Source organism: Aspergillus undulatus (genome assembly GCF_047715775.1).
Source record: "Aspergillus undulatus strain CBS 261.88 unplaced genomic scaffold BDV17scaffold_70, whole genome shotgun sequence".
NCBI classification, from domain to species: Eukaryota; Fungi; Ascomycota; class Eurotiomycetes; order Eurotiales; family Aspergillaceae; genus Aspergillus; species Aspergillus undulatus.
Window position 1 is genome coordinate 36,639 of NW_027396674.1, and position 17,659 is coordinate 54,297.

Sequence of the window (17,659 nt, forward strand, 5' to 3'; positions counted from 1 at the left end):
TGTATATGCATTATTTCATTTCGCTTCAATATAGAAATTCTATCACTCCAAAACATACCCTCTACTCTATATCCTGTCTATGTTCAAGTCTATCCCAACCACTTTATACATGATGAACAACAGGCCCATGCCCCCTCTCACCAGGAACCCTCTTAGGCCCAGAAGCACTTTCAGCCTTGAGCCCCTCGACAACGCCCGGGCCGACCTCCTCAATCGCTCTGACAAGCCCCTCAACAGTCTCCCTACTCGTCTGCACATTAACCACACACCGGAAGAATTTCCCATCTCCTACTGCCTCCTCATCCCCACTAGGAGGCGCATAGTCAACCATGAATCCACGGCTTACAATCGCATGCGTGATTTGCTCGGTAACTTTACTATTTGCCTTTGCGCGTGCAGTTTCATCCGAGACAACTCCTGCGGAGCGTGGGCGCAGAAGGCTATCACCGGGCGCATAGTAGAAGCAAACCTGTAGACAGGGCGGGGGGTTCTGGCTAACGAGGATAAAGTCGGGGTTATCCTGAATCAAGGTGGCGAGATACGCGGCCGTGTCGCAGGCCGTATCAATCTGGCGCTCGTACCCAAATGTACCGTAGTACGTCCAGCTGAGGAAGAGCTTTAGGGAGTCCGCACGGCGGCCGCATTGGAGGGTCAGGTCTGCGAGGTCCCAGATCTCGGGAGAGTCGGGGGCTAGTTCTGAGGGTCCTTCGAGTGCGGTTTCGGATTGCGTTGCTGGGGGGGCTGCGCTTTCGTCGTTGTCGTTGTGGAAGAGGTACCCGGCTGGAAGGGTATTGGCGCGGTGGAATTGGCGTAGATCCGAGGCTAGTAGGAAGGAGCAGGTTACTGGTACTCCGAGCATCTTGTGAGGGTTTATAGCGATGCTGTTTGCTTTCTCTGCACCAGCGAGCTTGTGTCGTTGGCGCTGGGAGAAGGCGAATGAGCCACCCCAGGATCCGTCTATGTGTAGCCACAGGTTATGTTTCTTACAAATGGCCGCAATCTCATTGAAGGGGTCGAAGGATCCCATGACTGTTGTCCCGGCCGTTGCGTTGACGTAGAAGGGTGTGCGCTTCTCACCCAATGCCTTTTCAACTAGTTTCTCCAGCTCAGAGGGAATCATTCGTCCTTCCTTGTCAATAGGAACAGCCCAAACCGCACTGCTACCTAGCCCTAGCATTTGCGCCGCCTTCTCAATACTATAGTGACCGTGGGCGCTGGTAAAGAGGACAAACTTGTAGTCGCCATTGCCGTCTGTCTTCGTGCTAGGGTATAGGTTGTTCCGCGCAATGACAATGGACGTTGTGTTCGACGCAGAACCACCCTGTACGGAGATACCGCCGGCTCGTGGACCGTTCAACCCAAAAAGCGCAGCCAGCTGCTGCCCGGTATGCTTCTCGATGATTGATAGAGCAGGCGAGACCTGATAGACGTGAACATTTGTGTTCAGCGCGGCAAGAATGAGCTCAGATGCCACGCCGGGAGCATTTGTAGATGCGTATAACTTGTCCAGAAAGCCCTGGTGCCAGGTATTGACCGAGTAGCGGAGGATGTTGCGGAGAACATCGATCAGACCGTCTTGTCCGGTGCCCTGATCGGGAAGCTTCAACTGCAGGATGTCGCGCAGTTCTTCAGGCTTCTTGTAGTCAACCAGAGATGTGCCGACTATTGAGTGATCTCCATTTGTTCCATTGCTATCAATTCCGTTTTTCTGCGCTTTGGGGCCAAGGGTGTCATTGTCCGCGGACCGGATGAAAGGAATCAGAAGATCTTCGACTGCGCTGAGAAGCTGATGAAGGGGAATAAGGTCAGTAAACAACTCCCGAGATCTCTCAATTCGATAAAACAGACAAAAGTTTAGGCGCTGTGACTCACATTTTGTACTTCATCTGCGCGACCCGTAGTAAGCGCAGCCATTTGGGTAAAAATAGTGTACAAAAGAAGCGAAAAGTAAAAAAAAAAAAAAAAAACGAACTGAATGTAAGTCGCAGAAAGCTGCCTGGGTATACAGAGTAAAAGAATTAACAGAAAAAGCCCCTCAAGAACGGTGGTAACAGCGTGGGGTGAGCCTTCGGGACAGCCCCGGTTGCGGATCCGCTGGAGATGGCGATGGCGACAGAAACTGGAACCCTGACATCATGAACCGGGGCCATGATCGCCATACCGGTGTTGACCTGTGAATAGTGATCGCCATGGGGATGATATCAGGTACTCTTAAAAGAACCTCGCGAAGTCAGTGGGATGAAAGAGTGAGTGTTGGAGAAGAAAGACGGTGGATCCAGAAGCGGCGGAAGGGCCGCAGACGCAGGTACACTTGATGACTACAGGGTATGGATCTACACAGGACATTGTTGTCGCTTCTCTATGAATTGGTCGTAACATACATTTTTTCAACATTAGATACGCTAATCAATCTTCAAAAGCGAATTATTGCTTCGCAGCTACCGCATTCGCACCGGTCGAAACCTCGTTCTGCTTAGCAGCGTACCTGGCGCGAGCCAACTCAAGGCGCGACTTGGGCTTCTCCCCAGACTCATTGCTGCTGAAATCGCGCCCCTTCGCTTTGGCCGCCCATTCACCTCGCCGCCGCTTATAGAGATCCATTGACCAGTTCCTCCAAACAGCACGTCCGACGAAAGAGTCTCGAAGAGCCAGTTCATTCTGCGTCAGCTCTTGCGCCATTCGCTCCTTGATGAAGTAGATATCCTTTGTTGCTGGCCACAGTGCATCAACAACATGAGACCCACTGCTATCGAGCGCAAGCTCGTTCAGGTGGCCCATGAAACGGGTTGTGAACTGTCGACGGAACTGAGGTGTGGAGGCGGATGAGGTGAGGGCTTGCTGGACGACGCGCGATGCTGTCGGATTTTTGCAGATGCTGAGAAGGGTCTCGGAGGACAACGCAAGGAGACTTGAGAATACTAATTCGCTCAATTGCCCGGGTGCTGTAAGGATGGTTTGTGCGAGCAACGAGCCGTGCAGCTTTTCAGCCACAGACGAGGCTGGGTTAGAATCCGGTGAAGGACCGTTCTTCGCGGGATCTGACTTCTCGTTATCGGCAGTGGCGGTTTCCAGACGTAGCATTTGCTCGAGTCTGCGAGCTGGATCAGAAACATACGAAGCCCCAAGCGCCTTTGCAAGTGGTTTGGTGTCGACTCCTCGAGCTAGACATCTCTCGATCAAAACCTTTGGCACGATCGTCCGCGACCGTTCAATAAGGCCAGGGATTTTAGGCACAATCTGCTCCACGACAGCCTGTAGATCGTCCTTTCCCAATCTTTCGAGAACTCGAAGCACGACATAGCCTGCAGTTTGATTGCGCGCAAGTGAGCTCATCTGGTCGCGGAGGTAATTCTTGTAGAGCGTCTTGAACATCTTCCCCGGAATCCACCGTACCATTGTTTCGAGCAAACGTGATCCGACATTGTCGTAGAGAAGCCCTCGAATAAACCGCGCACTCTCAGAATCTTCTTCAAAGTTCGCGTCCGGGATCAGCCGTTTGATAATCGAGTTCGATTGTTTCGCGCTAGATTTGCCAAAGTGTGAAAGCTCCAGTTTGACCAGCACCTGCAGGACTGGGTTCCCGACAGGGTGCGTCGCAAGAGCGCGGAGATAGGTATCGTCGAGTACAGAGACCATGTCCTGCATGACCTTCTTCAACGTAGTATCGAACGACTCGGGAACACTCCTCTTCTCCCCAGTAGGAATCACCTCTTGCGTTTCGCCACCGATCACTTCCAGTCTCTCCTTCTTCCGACTAGCCACAACCGAATCGTTCGAAGACACATCGACAGGCTCACCGGCAAGCACAAGAAGCAGCACTCGAATCGTATGCGACGCAAACCGTTCCGTCAAGAGGTATCCCCAGTTCCCCTGCAACTCCTCCACAACCGTCATAAACATCTCCGCAAGCGACAATTCCGGCTCCGGCTCGTCGTCATCCTCCATCTCAACATTCTCGTCTTGTTTGGCCTTCGCCTTCGAAACCTTCTGCGTAACCCCGGGCGCTGCACTGATAAACAGCCTCTCGCAACAATGACTCGCGAACCGATGCTGCACGAGCGCCAAGAAATGCCCAATAAACTTATTAAACAACCTCCGAATCTGCATAATATCCGACACCGAAATCAGCTTCTCCATCAGCCTCGAGCAGGATTGACTGCAAGCGATCTTGAGTTCCTTCCCTCTAGCTTCCCGAAATACACTGTCCACGAATAATCTCCGCTCCTCGGCATCCCCGAACTGATTCAGCTCTAACATCTCGTTTGCGCGGCTGAAATATTCCTGCTCTTCGGGGTCGAGAAGACCGTAGAACGGCATTTCATCGGGACGTCCATCATGTTGGCCACCTTCTTGTTCCTCGTCAACCCCGAGAGGTATGTAGTCTGCGCCGGCAGTGATGGCGTTCTCATTCTCTTGTTCGTCCGTTGAGGGCTTGAGTCGTTTCGTCGCGGATCCTTCGGGTGCTTCGTCGCGGGTTCTCTTGCTTTCTTCCTTCTTGGCCTTTTCGGTCGCTCTGCGACCTCGCTTTTGGTTTTCGCGAGGCATGATGGGTTGCTGCAAAGAATAAAGATGGAGTTGTGAGCTCTGCGGAGTCTCTGATTGCGTGGGATTTTTTTTTCCTGATAAGATGTGGTCCGAGCGTCCTCCGCGGAAATGAGTGTTTGTTTTGTTTGCATTGTGTTCATGACCCGGGACCTATAGAAATATGATGGTCGTCATTTTGAAGACGTTGAGAATACTATACAGACTATCGTACATCATTGAATAGAAAAGCAAGACTTTTAGTTTTCGAGAGCAGAGTATACAGCAGAAATATGCCGCCCGCACTCAACCCGTTGTCGCATGTTAACGCACTTGCTGCCAACCGTTCTACGATGGCCAGGCAGGATCTGTAGCCGCCCAAGTTCCTTGTCATCTTCTGACGCAACTTCTGGGGCAATGTTGATATGTGTTGGCTTAGACAAATTGCTTCTCTTGCCAGTTCCAAGCTGGAAGTGCTCGTTCCCTCCCCACCATACCACGTCTAGACCTGCTTCTTCCACCTTGTCCAAAGAGGACGTAGAAGCACGGTTCAGATGAGTCTGGTTGCCTAACACGGCTGAGACGTGGGTAGTACCGACTGAGATATCATTTAAACGGATCGGGGATAATCCTTGTATAGCCTCATCATACTCGACTAACCCGCTGAGTGCCTTCAACTTGCTAGGACGGTCCTGCAGATGAGTCCATTTGCCGTTTCCGAGAGCACCCCAGATGCCGCGTCCGCAGGTCCAAATATCTGAGTGGACCTTCCCTGCTCCTTTGAGGTCTTGCGTCGGTCCAGGCTCCTGTACATCAACGGTGAAGAAGCTGTTGGCACCACCGGCCGCAACGCCAGTAGCTTGAGCAAGGTTTGCTCCATCACGGTAGAGGCTCCTGATGAGCACATGAGCAGGCGTGTCGCGGAAAGGCGATGCTGGGTCAAAACCCATTCCTAGCTGCCCAAAGGAATTGTCGCCAAATGCTAAAACATCGCCATATTTGGTCAGTAGCAATGAATGATAGTCGCCTGCCGCGATTTGTGACACTCTGGCGCCGTTGGGCGTCTTGACCTCATGAGGAGCATCCACTGGTCCTTGTGGTTTGGTCGCCCAGGTCAGGCCCGCGACACCCAATTGTCCGAAAGAAGGATAGTTCTCACTCGACGCAGCGGCGGAGAATACTCGTCCTGAACTCGTCAAAAGGAGGACATGTTCCAGGCCGCCGCTTATGGCTGTTACCTTCTCGCCTAGCTTCAAGCTTGGCTGGATCAGGCGATAGCTCAGGTTAGCTTTGCCGTTCCAGTAAGGTACCCACGATTTCTCTTCACCCTTGCGGCCGGATGTCTGGTCGTGCCTTGAGATCGGTAGCGAGTAGACCGTACCGTCGGAGGATAGAGCAATAATACGATCGTGGGACATGGACAAGGACTTGAGGTTCTTTCCGGTAAGGGTCTTTGTAGGCTTGAAATCAGTTTCCGAATAGCCTTTTCCCCATTGTACTAAATCACCATTCTCAATGATCGCAGCGCCAGACGTTTCTCCAAGCTTAAGGTCTCGTAGCACATGTTTGTCGAAGTATGACAGCCTCCGCGGAGTCTTGATGACAGACTCTTTTGATTCCGGATCCACCACCTTATATTCGTTTGTACCCCAAATAAAAAGACCAGGGCTCTTCAGGCTGCGTTTCTTTTGCACGTATTGCGTAGATAGGTCTTCGATCGACTTCGACGAGCTCGGTAGGCTTTTTAGGAATTCGCTGTCGTCTGGCTTGGTCGCGTATGAGTAGACAAGGAAAGCTGCTGTCGCTGTACCCGCAAGGCCCAGAGAGTTCCAGAACCATTTTCTGGACGGAGGTCGGCTCTCCGTCTCTAAAGCTTCTCGTTCATTCCTGGCATAATGCCGTCGCCCAAGGGCAGCCGTTGGCCGGATACCTGTCGATCTGAGCCGGCGTGTGATGGTGGTCGCATTGACCGCAGGGTGTCGCGCACGATTCATCCACATGGCGATTGTATTTCCATCAAAAGCGCATCCCCGTAGCTGTTTGCTTCCAAAGCATGAAATGCGAAGCTCTCGAAGCTATTTCGTCAGTGACAAAAGGCGGAAGACGGCGGCAGAATGGCGGTCTCCCATGCCGCCACGCGGAGGAAACAAGAGTACAGCTAACTGGCGACCAGTCGCTATAATCTTGATTTGTTTGTGAGACCGATAAGTGGAACATGATGCGCATATTATAGCCGGCAGAACTCATACCCACACACAATGCCTACACAAACTGCAGGACAGCGAAGCCGCCGGCAAACTGCCCCCTCTGGCATGCCTCACGACCTCAAGGCGAACCAGATTGACAAGCTTGAGACCATCCCAAACGACATGGATTCGGTCGCTGATATCCATAACGAAATCGAGTTTACCCAATGGTACCAGGATGTGGAAGCGGATTTGCTCGAGTCTAGTTACGACGAGTACCAGTAAGCACTCTCATCCCAGCTTACAGTATACTGAGAACTAACTTGTCGCTGTCTATAGGGCTTGCCTTGACGAACTACAAATGTCCAAGTCTCATCTAGACTCGCTGCTGTCAGACACATCATCCACACTCAATCTCCTGTCCAGACTCTCGGAAGACTTCAGCATGGTCGATCTGCAAACGTCGAACTTTCAGAAACAATGCGAAGGTCTCCTTACGGCTCAGAAACGCGACACTGGCTTGGTAACGGATATCGAATACAACCTTCAGTTCTACGACTTCCTAGATCCTGCTTCCAGGAGACTGAACGCCCCTGGCGCGGGGAACACTGTGCGCTCGCAGGAGTTCTCCGACATGCTAAGACAACTTGACGAGTGCTTGGATTACATGGAATCTCATGTGAGTAATGTTGCACTGAAAGCAGTATATTGCCTAACTTCTTCAGCCTGAGCAAAAAGAGGCAGAAGTATACCGCTCAAGATACCGACTCCTCTTAACGCGAGCACTTACACTTATCCGGGGCCATTTCGTTTCTTCTCTTCGTGACGTGTATGCAAGCGTCTCGAAGAAGGTCACAGATCAACAGCTTAACGATGCCGCATTGTCTGCCCTGCTCTATGCGAAATTCAGAGTTGGCGCGCCGGAATTAAAGCACATCGGCCTCGAAATTCAAAAGAGAGCTGTCCCGCCGTTGGACCCTGATCAAGGCACAGAAGCTGAATATCAGAGCCTTCTCAACGAGCTCCATACTAATTATGCGGCCACCCGCGGAAAGCTCATCATACCGTTTGTCCGTAAGAGGCTGGACGAAATTGCGCAGGCACAAAGTTCTTCGGATGAGCTTGTTGCGTTCGCACGAGCAAGCATAAGCTACGTCCGAGGGGTCTGTTTAGATGAGTTTGACCTATGGAGTGAATGGTTCCATGGCCAAGGTGGTTTATATGACTTCCTTGAGACGATATGCGAGCCACTCTATGACCATTTACGGCCAAGGATTATCCACGAAGACAAGATTGTCAAGCTGTGTCAGCTCTGTACTCTACTTCAAACTCGATATCTTTCCGACCAAGACGAAGAGACAGAGTATATGGACGCGAACCAGCTTGACTTTTCAGCGCTAATTCAACCAGCTCTAGAGGATGTGCAGACTCGACTCGTCTTTCGTGCCCAGGCCTTTCTGCGTGACGAAATTGAACGGTTCAAGACGCGCCCCGAGGATCTCGATTATCCTGCACGCAACAAACAGCTCTCCATATCGGTATCCGAAAAGCAAATTTCAGGCCGGAAAGTCTCACACACTGACTACCTCAACCCGACGAAATCAACAAAACAAGCCGAAGACGGTGCAGAAACACCACTCGAAGAGTCAAAATGGGACTTTGATTCCCAAAATGCTCCTGCTGCGTGGTACCCAACCCTGCGCAAGGCCGTATGGCTTCTGAGTCGGATATACCGTCTTGTAAACGTACGACCCTTTTACCACAGTAATTGCCAGTTGATGCTAATTCGATTAGTCCACCGTATTCGACGACCTAGCCCACCAAATCGTCCACCAAACCACCGCCTCTCTCCACCAAGCCAGCACCATCATCTCCTCCAAATCCCCCACAGACGGCCAACTCTTCCTAATGAGCCACCTCCTAATCCTAAAACAGCAAATCGTCGCCTTCGACATCGAATACGTCGCCCCCGAAGTCTCCTTCGACTTCTCCAGCCTCACAAGCACATTCTGGGAACTCCGCGAACGCGGCGGCCTCTTCAACCCTCGCAACCTGATGCGCCTGGTCGGTCACGGGCTCCTCCCCCGCGTGGTCGAGAACATGCTCGACGCAAAGGTCGAGCTCGACGGGCGTTTGAGAACCGTAATCAACGACTTTATCAACGGCTTCACGACGAAAATGACCGCCTCCCTGCCCTCTAAATTCGTCAACGGCCGCAACCTCCAGCGCGGGGAACTCATCTACCCTACCTGCCGGAATATAGAGAGTGAGGTCCCGCGCCTCCGGAAAGTGCTGGATGGGTACCTCGACGATATCCGCATGAAGGAGACTCTTGTCGGTGCGGTCCAGGACCGCGTAATCCAGATCTACGAAGAGTTTTTCACCAAGTATACCTCGTCCGAGAAGAACAAGGGCAACCCGGTTAGCAAGAAGGGGAAGGGACGGGAAGATGCTGTGTGGGATGTTAATACGTTTGCGGATTGGTGCGAGGGGATCTTCCGCGTTGGGGTTGCTACGCAGGGTGACGACGATGAGGAGCTTACGAATCGAAGTGTGAGCCGAACTGGGAGTCTGGGGTCTCAGCTTCGGTAGTTTTTCTTCTTCAATGTAAATACTAGAGCCTTGACGTATATAGCTTGGCATATTATACCTCCTTCGGTGGCGTTGTATTAGCATTTTCTATACTCTTGCTTTTCTTTTAACAGCCAGTGTGCACGCAGAAATAGAACTATGTGCAACCCTCAGTATTTTCAGGAAGGTACCTAAATATGTATAACCCGCTAGCTAAGGATACAAATCGGCAGCGCTAACTTTGATCGACGAAAAGAACGAAAAAGCCCGGACCCTAGAAACGCGCGAAAGTTTTTTTCGACAAGCAAAATGTTCATGTGCTTCCAACACAAAATAAGGAAAGGGTATGAACCCAACTGTAACTAGAAGGAGGGTATATATAGCTCTGAAGCTAAGACGAATTCTCTTAGTTCGCATGAACATGACGGATCTTTGCATAGAGGTCCGTGTCAAGGAAATTGTACTTCGGGTCGGGTTCACAGAAGGGATGGGTGAGGAGAGTTTGCGCTGTTGGGCGCTCGGCCGTGTCCCTGTAACGAGAATTAGTTTCAAGCACCGGAAATACAAAAGGGGAATGGGTGCATACACTGTGAAGCAGTCCCACATGAAAGCAAGAGCAGCTGGGGTGACATTCATGGACACGTCGTCTGGAATTGGAGGGGCCTGGCTCAGGCTTCCGAGCTTGAAGATGGCGCCAATGGCTTCCTCCTTGCTCCAAGGGCGACGACCGGCGAACATCTCAAGGACTACACAACCAAGGGACCAGATATCAACCTTCGCGCTATAGCCTTGGCCTTGGGACTGGATGACTTCAGGCGCCATCCAGAAGACGGATCCTTGCATGGAATTTGAGGAATCGTTCCCGTAGATGTCGTTCGACTTCTTGGATATGCCAAAATCAGAGATCTTGCATGTTCCATCTAAATCCAACAGAATATTATCTGCCTTTAGGTCACGGTGCAGAATTCCTTGATTATGGAGATACGACAATCCGTCCAAGCATTGTCGCGTAAGAGACTTGACCACACTTTCCTCAAACTTTCCATGTTTCCGAAGACAGCTGCCGATAGAACCACCAGAAATATACTCGAGGTAGATGGAAATTGATAGCTCCCCGCGCTCACATCCAAGATATTGCACAATATTCGGATGCTCAAGGTGCTGCATGGTATCGATTTCTTGGTCCAAGGCAGAAACCATTTCTTTGATCTTGTCTTTATCCTGCCCAGCAATTCTCGGGTTGATCTCCACTTGCTTGACTGCCAAAACCTCACCATTGTCGGCGTTCATGCCTAGGTACACCCTACCGTACGTACCCTTCCCGATAAGTTGACCACGGATGATGCGGAAGGTAGGCTGTCTCTGGGGCTTCGAACCTGGAGGTACGCTGTTTTGAGGGATTGGATCAAGCTGACTGAGCCGACTGCCGGGTTTCGGGCTAATCTGCATGATTTTCGCTCCAAACATCTTTGTGCTTTTGCGGCGGTGAACATCTCCAGTTCTCTTGTTCCCGGAGGAAGCCGCAACACTTCGCTGTCTGGTTGCCTGGTTGGCACCCTTGGCAACTTCTCGAATGGACTTCATGCGGGTGAGACCACCGCCACCACCAGAACGAGAGACATTCCGACGCGCAACAATACTAGGGTCCCGAGGTTTCATTGTTGACTCGGCAGAGCCGAGCATATCATCACTTGGAATAGGTGGCGGCTGCGTTCCGTAGTAGAAAACTTCTTGATCTTTGCGATTGATCTCATTTTCAGCTGCCACCCTGTTCGCAGGGGATGAAGGTGGTGATGTACCCTGCCCATCCAAATAAGGTGCATCTAGGTCGATATTAGGGAAGAAGTCGTCCAAGTTATCAATGACACCTTCAACGGGAGGACGGCTTGCCCATACATCGTCCCGTGCGAATGACTGTCTTCTGATTGGTGTCTTGTCCATCTCCGGAGAGTTTGCCATGTTGAAAGGTGTTGCATCGCCACTGGAGTTTGCGAATGTTTCACGAGTGGCGCTCGGAGATTTGAAACTGACAGACAGACCTCCTCTGGGTTTCGCATCGGTGTTGACAGTAAGAGATGGTTTTCGTGGTCTTTCTGGAGAGCCGGGAACCACACCTTTGTCCTTGACAGGAGTCTTGGTGTTCGCCAATGGGATCGCGAATAGTCCGTCATCCGAATCGTTATCAGAATCTTCTTCATGTGCAGGTGAGCGCTGGAAAGACACTTCTGTCTCCTCGAAGTCGAACTCCGGTCCGACGGACTTCCTGTTTTGGTTTGCTGATCCAGATGAGCCCCAAGAAGTAGTAGCGGTGGTATTAGGAGATTGGCTGTTGCTGGTCAATGGCGGCGTACTCTGGCTACTTTGATCGAGAGTTGAATCAGAGGTACTCCGGTGATCGTCTATCATGGATTAGCTAAATCAATGCTGGCAATGTAAGGTATAGTGGGTCTTACCTGGAGTAGTGGTGTTCGCCGACTTGGGCGACGTCGGAGGCTTCCCAATAAGACTTGTCATCATACCCATATCGGCCATCATTTCCTTAATGCCAGGTTGTTGATTAGCTCGGTGCGGTCGTGGGCGTTCAGCGTCTCTCTTCCTCAGTGAATTTACCTTGCTGAGCGTATTTGACTCTTGGGGCGCTGATGGCGGCTTGCGGAAAGGCACGAGAACTTCGGACTTTTTGTCTTCGTAGGGTGATATGCGAGGTTTATCGAAATTGATGACCTCCTTGCGACGGTATCCAGTTTCACTGTAGGCTTCTGGCCTGGGCAACGGCGCGGGCGGCGTACGGTAGGCTTTTTGCTGCTTCCGTTCCTGCTCCCTTTTATACTCTTCCTGAATGGTCCCGTCTGTATCTTCGTCAATCGGAGACGCACCGACGGTTTGTTGGTGGTCGCGGAGAGGGAGCTTGCCGGATGGGGTCCTCAGCTGCTGAGGAGAAGTGGGCTTAAGAGGCGAAATTCTGCTAAGAGCTTCACCGTCCAGCGGTTTTCTGGGTACAGCAGAAGTCGGCGAAGCAGTAGGTTTATCAGGGATGGAGACTCCAAGGCCTGCAGGATTGGATGAGGCGTTCGCGCCCGGACGCCAATGCGAGCCTCTCACGAATAACTTGAGGGAACCAGTAGAGTCCGCCTTTGTTCGCTGACACAGAGTTAATAATGTGTCAGTCAGGGGCTCTTCGTGGTCTGGTTGACCAAGTTCAGTCAAGAATATCTGAGCATCGGCCCAGTCATATATTCCCAGGTTTTGGCATATATACGCACGGAGCATCTCCGCAGAATCAATATCAGTAGTATCAATCAGCCGATAATTCCAGCCATCCAATGTTGCGAAAATAAACCTCTTCCCTTTATGTGCCGGTTTGGTTCGCATGACCATCCGTTCATAGTCAGATAGAGTTGCTGACAACGGGCGTTCGTTGACCGATACGTCGCTGCTGTTGAAGTGATATTTAGAGTATATCGGAGAATCAGGCATATCATCAGGAGACGGGTTGTTAGGGTCACTGGCTCTTGACTTCTTCTTGAAGAAGTCGAGAAAACCTTTGCGGTGATCTTTTGGATAAGATGAAGCATTGTCTCCGCTCATCTGACGGTTAGAGTACTCCTGTGGCGAAGGACGAGAGCCGTCATGTTTCATCGTCTCGTAGTACCGGCGCTCTCCGCTATTCACTCGGTTGTGCCCAAACCTGGCGCTTAGGTCGGTTGTTGAGGATGCAGGTATTGGGTACAGGGTAGCATGTTGCGTGGCTGGGCTCCCGCTCTTCGGACTGTTGTCATGTGGTCGTTGAGGAGGAATCGCAAATATCCCATTATCACTAGACATAGAAGGACTTTTCCTCTGATAGTCGTTTCCAATATTGCTTAGCACATCACGTGTGAAGTCTGATCTTGGGAACATTGTGTGCCCTTCGGTCATGGCAAGTTCCGCGGAGGCACTATCATGGCTGATTGAACCTGGCGTTGTGAAAGAGCGCTGCTTGGAGGCTTGAGTGACCTTCAGGGCTTTGAGATTCGGACTGCTGGACAGATTTGCTGGGTTGAGGTTCGGGGAGCCAGGTACCTGGGCGCTATGAACAAGACGAGGGGAATGGTCCGGGGGGTCATCAGGAGCACTACCCTGTCCATCTTCAAAGTCGTGCTGTCGATGAAAAGCGGCTCCACTGTCAGGGCCTGCGTCGTCATGAATTTGACGAATCAGTCGCCGCATGCGCTTTCCTTCCTCTCGTTCACGTGTCATGTCAAACGTTGTACCGTTCGCATCGCATTCCTTGTTGAGTTGGGGATAAACAACGTTATGCAGCTTTCCAAGATTTGGTCGGCCATTCTGCCCGTGACCCAACTCAAGGAAGTCGGCTCCCTCAATTTCCAGAGTCTTGAAGGTTTCCTGCCACTCATGAGAAAAACCGTTCCTTGCAAGCCATATCAGCACCCGATCTAGTGGCCATTGCACCGCGGCTTCACTACTAGACATGCCACCAACAGTTGTGTTGCTGTTGTTATACCGGTGACTAGAAGACTTCGTCAAGTCGTTTGCTTGACTCGCAACCTGAGAGACAGGCTTGTAGGGTGACCCGGTAGACACGCCGGAAGGAAGAACATCGTGAGGATTATCGTAAGAGGAAGGATTGCGCGTCGACGGAGTAGGTGGCATAGTTCCCTCTATGCTGTAGGCAGGCACATTAGGCGCACCATGTCCATAGGGTGGATTGACTGGAGGTCGTGGTCTATCGTTCGCCATCATAGTACCTGATGCGTCGTACGGATTGAGATCGAAGGGAGGAATTCCAACACCGGGACCGAACGACCCTGCTTTCGGGACATAAGTGGCGGACGTAGCATTGTTGCTTGGCAACGTAGGTGGACGAGCATAAGATGACTGGTTTGTGTGCGTCATAGGAGGCGGCGGAGGAGGTGGAAGATATGGAGTCATCCCACGACCCCAGTTATTGTAGGAATGAAGTTGGGGATTCGTGAGCTTGGAGGAGCCGTACGCCGATCCTGGAGGTGGTCCAGGAGGCGGCGGAGGCATCACATTCTGCGGTTGTGCTGGATTATATCGCTGAAGGGGCGGCGGCGGCGGCAAGGGCATGATATGAGCCTGGGACGATTGGGGCGCCGGAGGCGGAGCCGGTACATACGGCTGTTGTCTCTGGCCGTCCATTTTGCGATGCGTAGGGTCTCATCAATGTGGATCCGGTGTTGAGGACGAATGATCTCCGCAATCTAACGACAAAGAATGCTGTATATGCCAGGAGTGCTCATTGCCTGCGCGCTCCTCGTTCTTCACTGTCGGGTCGGCTGTCAACGAAATGTTCCGTATGGAGGTCGAACTGGTGTGAATCTAACAAGAACAGCAAGGATGTCCTTACGATCAAGTCGGCGATTATCTCGCAGCAGCAAATGCAGACGGTATCGTAGTGAACTGGCTCATGGATTCAGAGTCCAACTCTCGAGGCACCGTGGTGGGAGAGCAAACAAGCCCAGACGAGGCGGGCGCGATCGAATTGGTGGCAGGAGCCTTAGGCGGGCTTAAGCAGATAAGCGGCAGGTCTAGTCCCTTAAGTAACGTTAAAATCCGGCAAGTTCGTGGCTGTAAGCACCTCGAGTCGCGGAGGGGGCTGCGCAGGCACACGGCAAGTACTAGGCAAACGTACCACCACGCGATGTGAAGATTCGCGAAGTCGAGGGCAGCTATGACAGCTCATCGGGGCCTCCGGCGCATGGATCAATCAGCCCCCCACAAGAAATTAGGATAAGGCTGCTCCGGAGATTTGAGACGGCTGTCGAGGTCCAGCCCAACTGTGCCAACGTTTCATGAGGAGCTCTTCGTCCCGTTGGCGGCCCCAGCGCCACGACTTTCTTGCTGTCACGTGGCCTGCGCGATAAGCAACGATTTTCATGCTCCACCAGGACTTTCGAAACGTCAAGCTAGTTACAGAATGGTACTATGTAGAGACCAGTCACAGTAGATAGATGTAGTCGTATGCTCACGATGCATCTACTGCGTGATGCTCACAAGTTACACACATTACAGTGATCATTGAGCTAGGGTTCCGGCTTTCGTGCCGAGGTTCATTATCCAACATTAATTAACTCCACAATGTCCTTCTAAGTTTCATGCTAATGAGAATGCTATCGTTACCAAACCATTAGGAATATCGGTCAAGCCAATATTAAACACTATCCGAGAGGCGAGATGTGGCCGTATCATTCTAAGCGTTTCTGTGTGCTGCCGCCTCGGCTGTTATCCGGAGGGAAGCAGGAGCGTCTTCGCGAGGCATATGAACCTCGACCAGCTGCTGAAGTTAGTAACGGGACGAATGATGAAGCACTCCGGAACTTACCTGCAAGTATGGAGCAGAGGCGAATTCTTTGTTAGCGAAAAGCTCTGCGAGTTCGTCCCTCGTCGTAACTTTGTAACCCTTGTATTTATCTCTTCCGCCGAATGCAACAGGCAAGCCCTTGATATCCCAGGTCTGAATGTCGTTATAGCTCTCGTCCCATCCGTGAATGAACCGCTCGATGGTATACCCTTCGTTGCAGATGACGAAACTTTTCGGAGTCAGTTTCTTAGTCACTTCGGTCAGGGGCGCGTTACTCACATGATTGGGTTGAGGTTATTCCGGATCATAGTGCTGATTTCCTGCAGAGTGAGTTGTAGACTGCCGTCGCCAACCCACAAGACCGTGCGGCGGTTTCCTTGTTCCTTTGCGGCCAAAGCAGCACCTTGGCACGCACCGACCGAATAGCCGATACTACCCCAGAGGACCTGGCTGATAGCAGTAGCCCCAGCGGGTAAGCAGGTGTCCCAGATACCGAAGTTTGCAGTTCCAGTCTCTGTGATGACAATATCATTGTCTTGCAACCATTGTCCAAACGTTGGCCACAGATAAGCGTGAGTGATTCTTTGCTCAGAGCCTTTCGCTTCCTCTGGCACAGTGTTTGAGACGTGTCTGACGGGTTTGGACTTGACGGCACCCATCTTTTGGATGACCTTGCGTAAGACTCCCTTCATGTTGATGCCGGGGTATTCAGAGTATCTCACGCGCACAAAGGTGCTATGGAAGTCAATTGTGCTTAACTGCCCAGTGCGATATGTGAAACCAGCCGTATTGAAATCAGACTTGATGGCGCCGATGCTGAGTATCAGGTCCGAAGATTCAACCTGCTCGCGAACACCAGGGTTAGACCCAGTCCCAGCATATACGCCACCGTAGCATTTGTGAGTTTCATTGACAGCCCCCTTGCCCATCGGAGCCACGAAGGTCGGGAACTGCGTTGCTTCCACCAAATCGTGTACTTCCTCGAGAACTCGATGGCGGATGGCGCAGGCGTCGACAAGGATAACCGGGTTCTTGGCCGCGTGCAAGTACTTGAGCACCACGTCTACTACGTAATCTTCCTTTTCGGTCTCGTTTGGAGAAAGTGAGAGATCAATAGGCGTCTTGAGTCGTTCTCCTTCAATCTTCTGCGTGACCATGTCCGTGGGAAGGGTAACATAAACGGGCCGACTGCGGATCCAACATTCGCGAATAGCATTGTCGATAAGAGTCGCCGCATCATAGGTATCAGTCAGGCGGGCCATGCTCACAGAGATCTCTTTGTTCATTGCCGCGAATGCATTGAAGTCTCCGTTGCCCAGGGTGTGGTGTAGCAGCAATCCATCTTTCTGAGACCTCGAATGTGGTTGGCCAACAATGTGGACAATGGGGACATATTCCGAGTAGGCTCCAGCAATTGCATTGATCGCAGAAAGCTCGCCGACTCCAAACGTAGTGACTAGGGCGGCGATTCCATTTACTCGAGCATAGCCATCGGCAGCATACCCTATACTATATTAGTCGTCGGGTGCGTTGGTTGCTGACATCTATTTGGCCGGTCCTACCCGCATTGAGTTCATTGCAGTTACCCACCCAGTGAAGTCCGCACTTTGGCAAATAATCAAGGGCCGTGAGGTTGAAATCCCCTATAGCGTGTTAAAATTAAGACCAGAATGTTATACCCGCCCGCGATAACAGCCTTACCAGGAACACCGTGCACTGACCGAACGCCAACCTCGTGTAGTCGGCGGAACAGGTATTCGGCAACGTCTATAGGCTGACGAAGCTCCCTCGTATGAATGTCGGTCATGTTGAAGGTTAAATTGTGTGTCGCGGTGAGAGAATAGAAGAAAGATGTTTCCGATTCAAAAAATGGAGCTCACCTTCAGTTTTATAGGACGTCATGAACACAACGTGATGTCATGCGTCCGGGCAGGTTTAAGAGTCGCGCCATCACACTGCTGAAGCGCCCGATGGCCCATTGTTATCCTTGTATAGCGTGGACTGACGGTGGTCTGGCCATATATCAAAGATCCGACAGCTTGCACGAGTGCACATG

General features: G+C 51.6%; 4 protein-coding genes across 4 annotated transcripts; 1 reads left to right on the plus strand and 3 right to left on the minus strand.

Moving 5' to 3' along the window:
- Positions 1-103: 103 nt before the first annotated feature.
- Positions 104-6,521, minus strand: BDV17DRAFT_284774 (uncharacterized protein; the record flags this gene model as incomplete). Its single annotated transcript, XM_073760586.1, has 3 exons — positions 104-1,773; positions 2,454-4,554; positions 4,833-6,521. 3 exons carry the CDS (start codon positions 6,519-6,521, stop codon positions 104-106), a joined length of 5,460 nt encoding a protein of 1,819 aa, XP_073611140.1.
- A 258-nt stretch (positions 6,522-6,779) lies between these two features.
- BDV17DRAFT_295523 (Golgi transport complex subunit COG3) lies at positions 6,780-9,299 on the plus strand (the record flags this gene model as incomplete). The annotated part of the gene is made up of 4 exons (XM_073763076.1): positions 6,780-6,988; positions 7,047-7,386; positions 7,433-8,452; positions 8,502-9,299. 4 exons carry the CDS (start codon positions 6,780-6,782, stop codon positions 9,297-9,299), a joined length of 2,367 nt encoding a protein of 788 aa, XP_073611141.1.
- Positions 9,297-14,533, minus strand: bck1 (putative MAP kinase kinase kinase (Bck1)). The gene is made up of 3 exons (XM_073755555.1): positions 11,732-14,533; positions 9,865-11,677; positions 9,297-9,808 (listed from the first exon to the last, which is right to left on the minus strand). The coding sequence occupies exons 1-3, from the start codon at positions 14,439-14,441 to the stop codon at positions 9,685-9,687; spliced, it is 4,647 nt and encodes a 1,548-aa protein (XP_073611142.1). The 5' UTR covers positions 14,442-14,533; the 3' UTR covers positions 9,297-9,684.
- A 959-nt stretch (positions 14,534-15,492) lies between these two features.
- BDV17DRAFT_284777 (alpha-keto acid decarboxylase family protein) lies at positions 15,493-17,410 on the minus strand (the record flags this gene model as incomplete). The annotated part of the gene is made up of 5 exons (XM_073760587.1): positions 15,493-15,579; positions 15,625-15,832; positions 15,883-17,107; positions 17,166-17,246; positions 17,305-17,410. The coding sequence occupies 5 exons, from the start codon at positions 17,408-17,410 to the stop codon at positions 15,493-15,495; spliced, it is 1,707 nt and encodes a 568-aa protein (XP_073611143.1).
- Between the last annotated feature and the right edge of the window lie 249 nt (positions 17,411-17,659).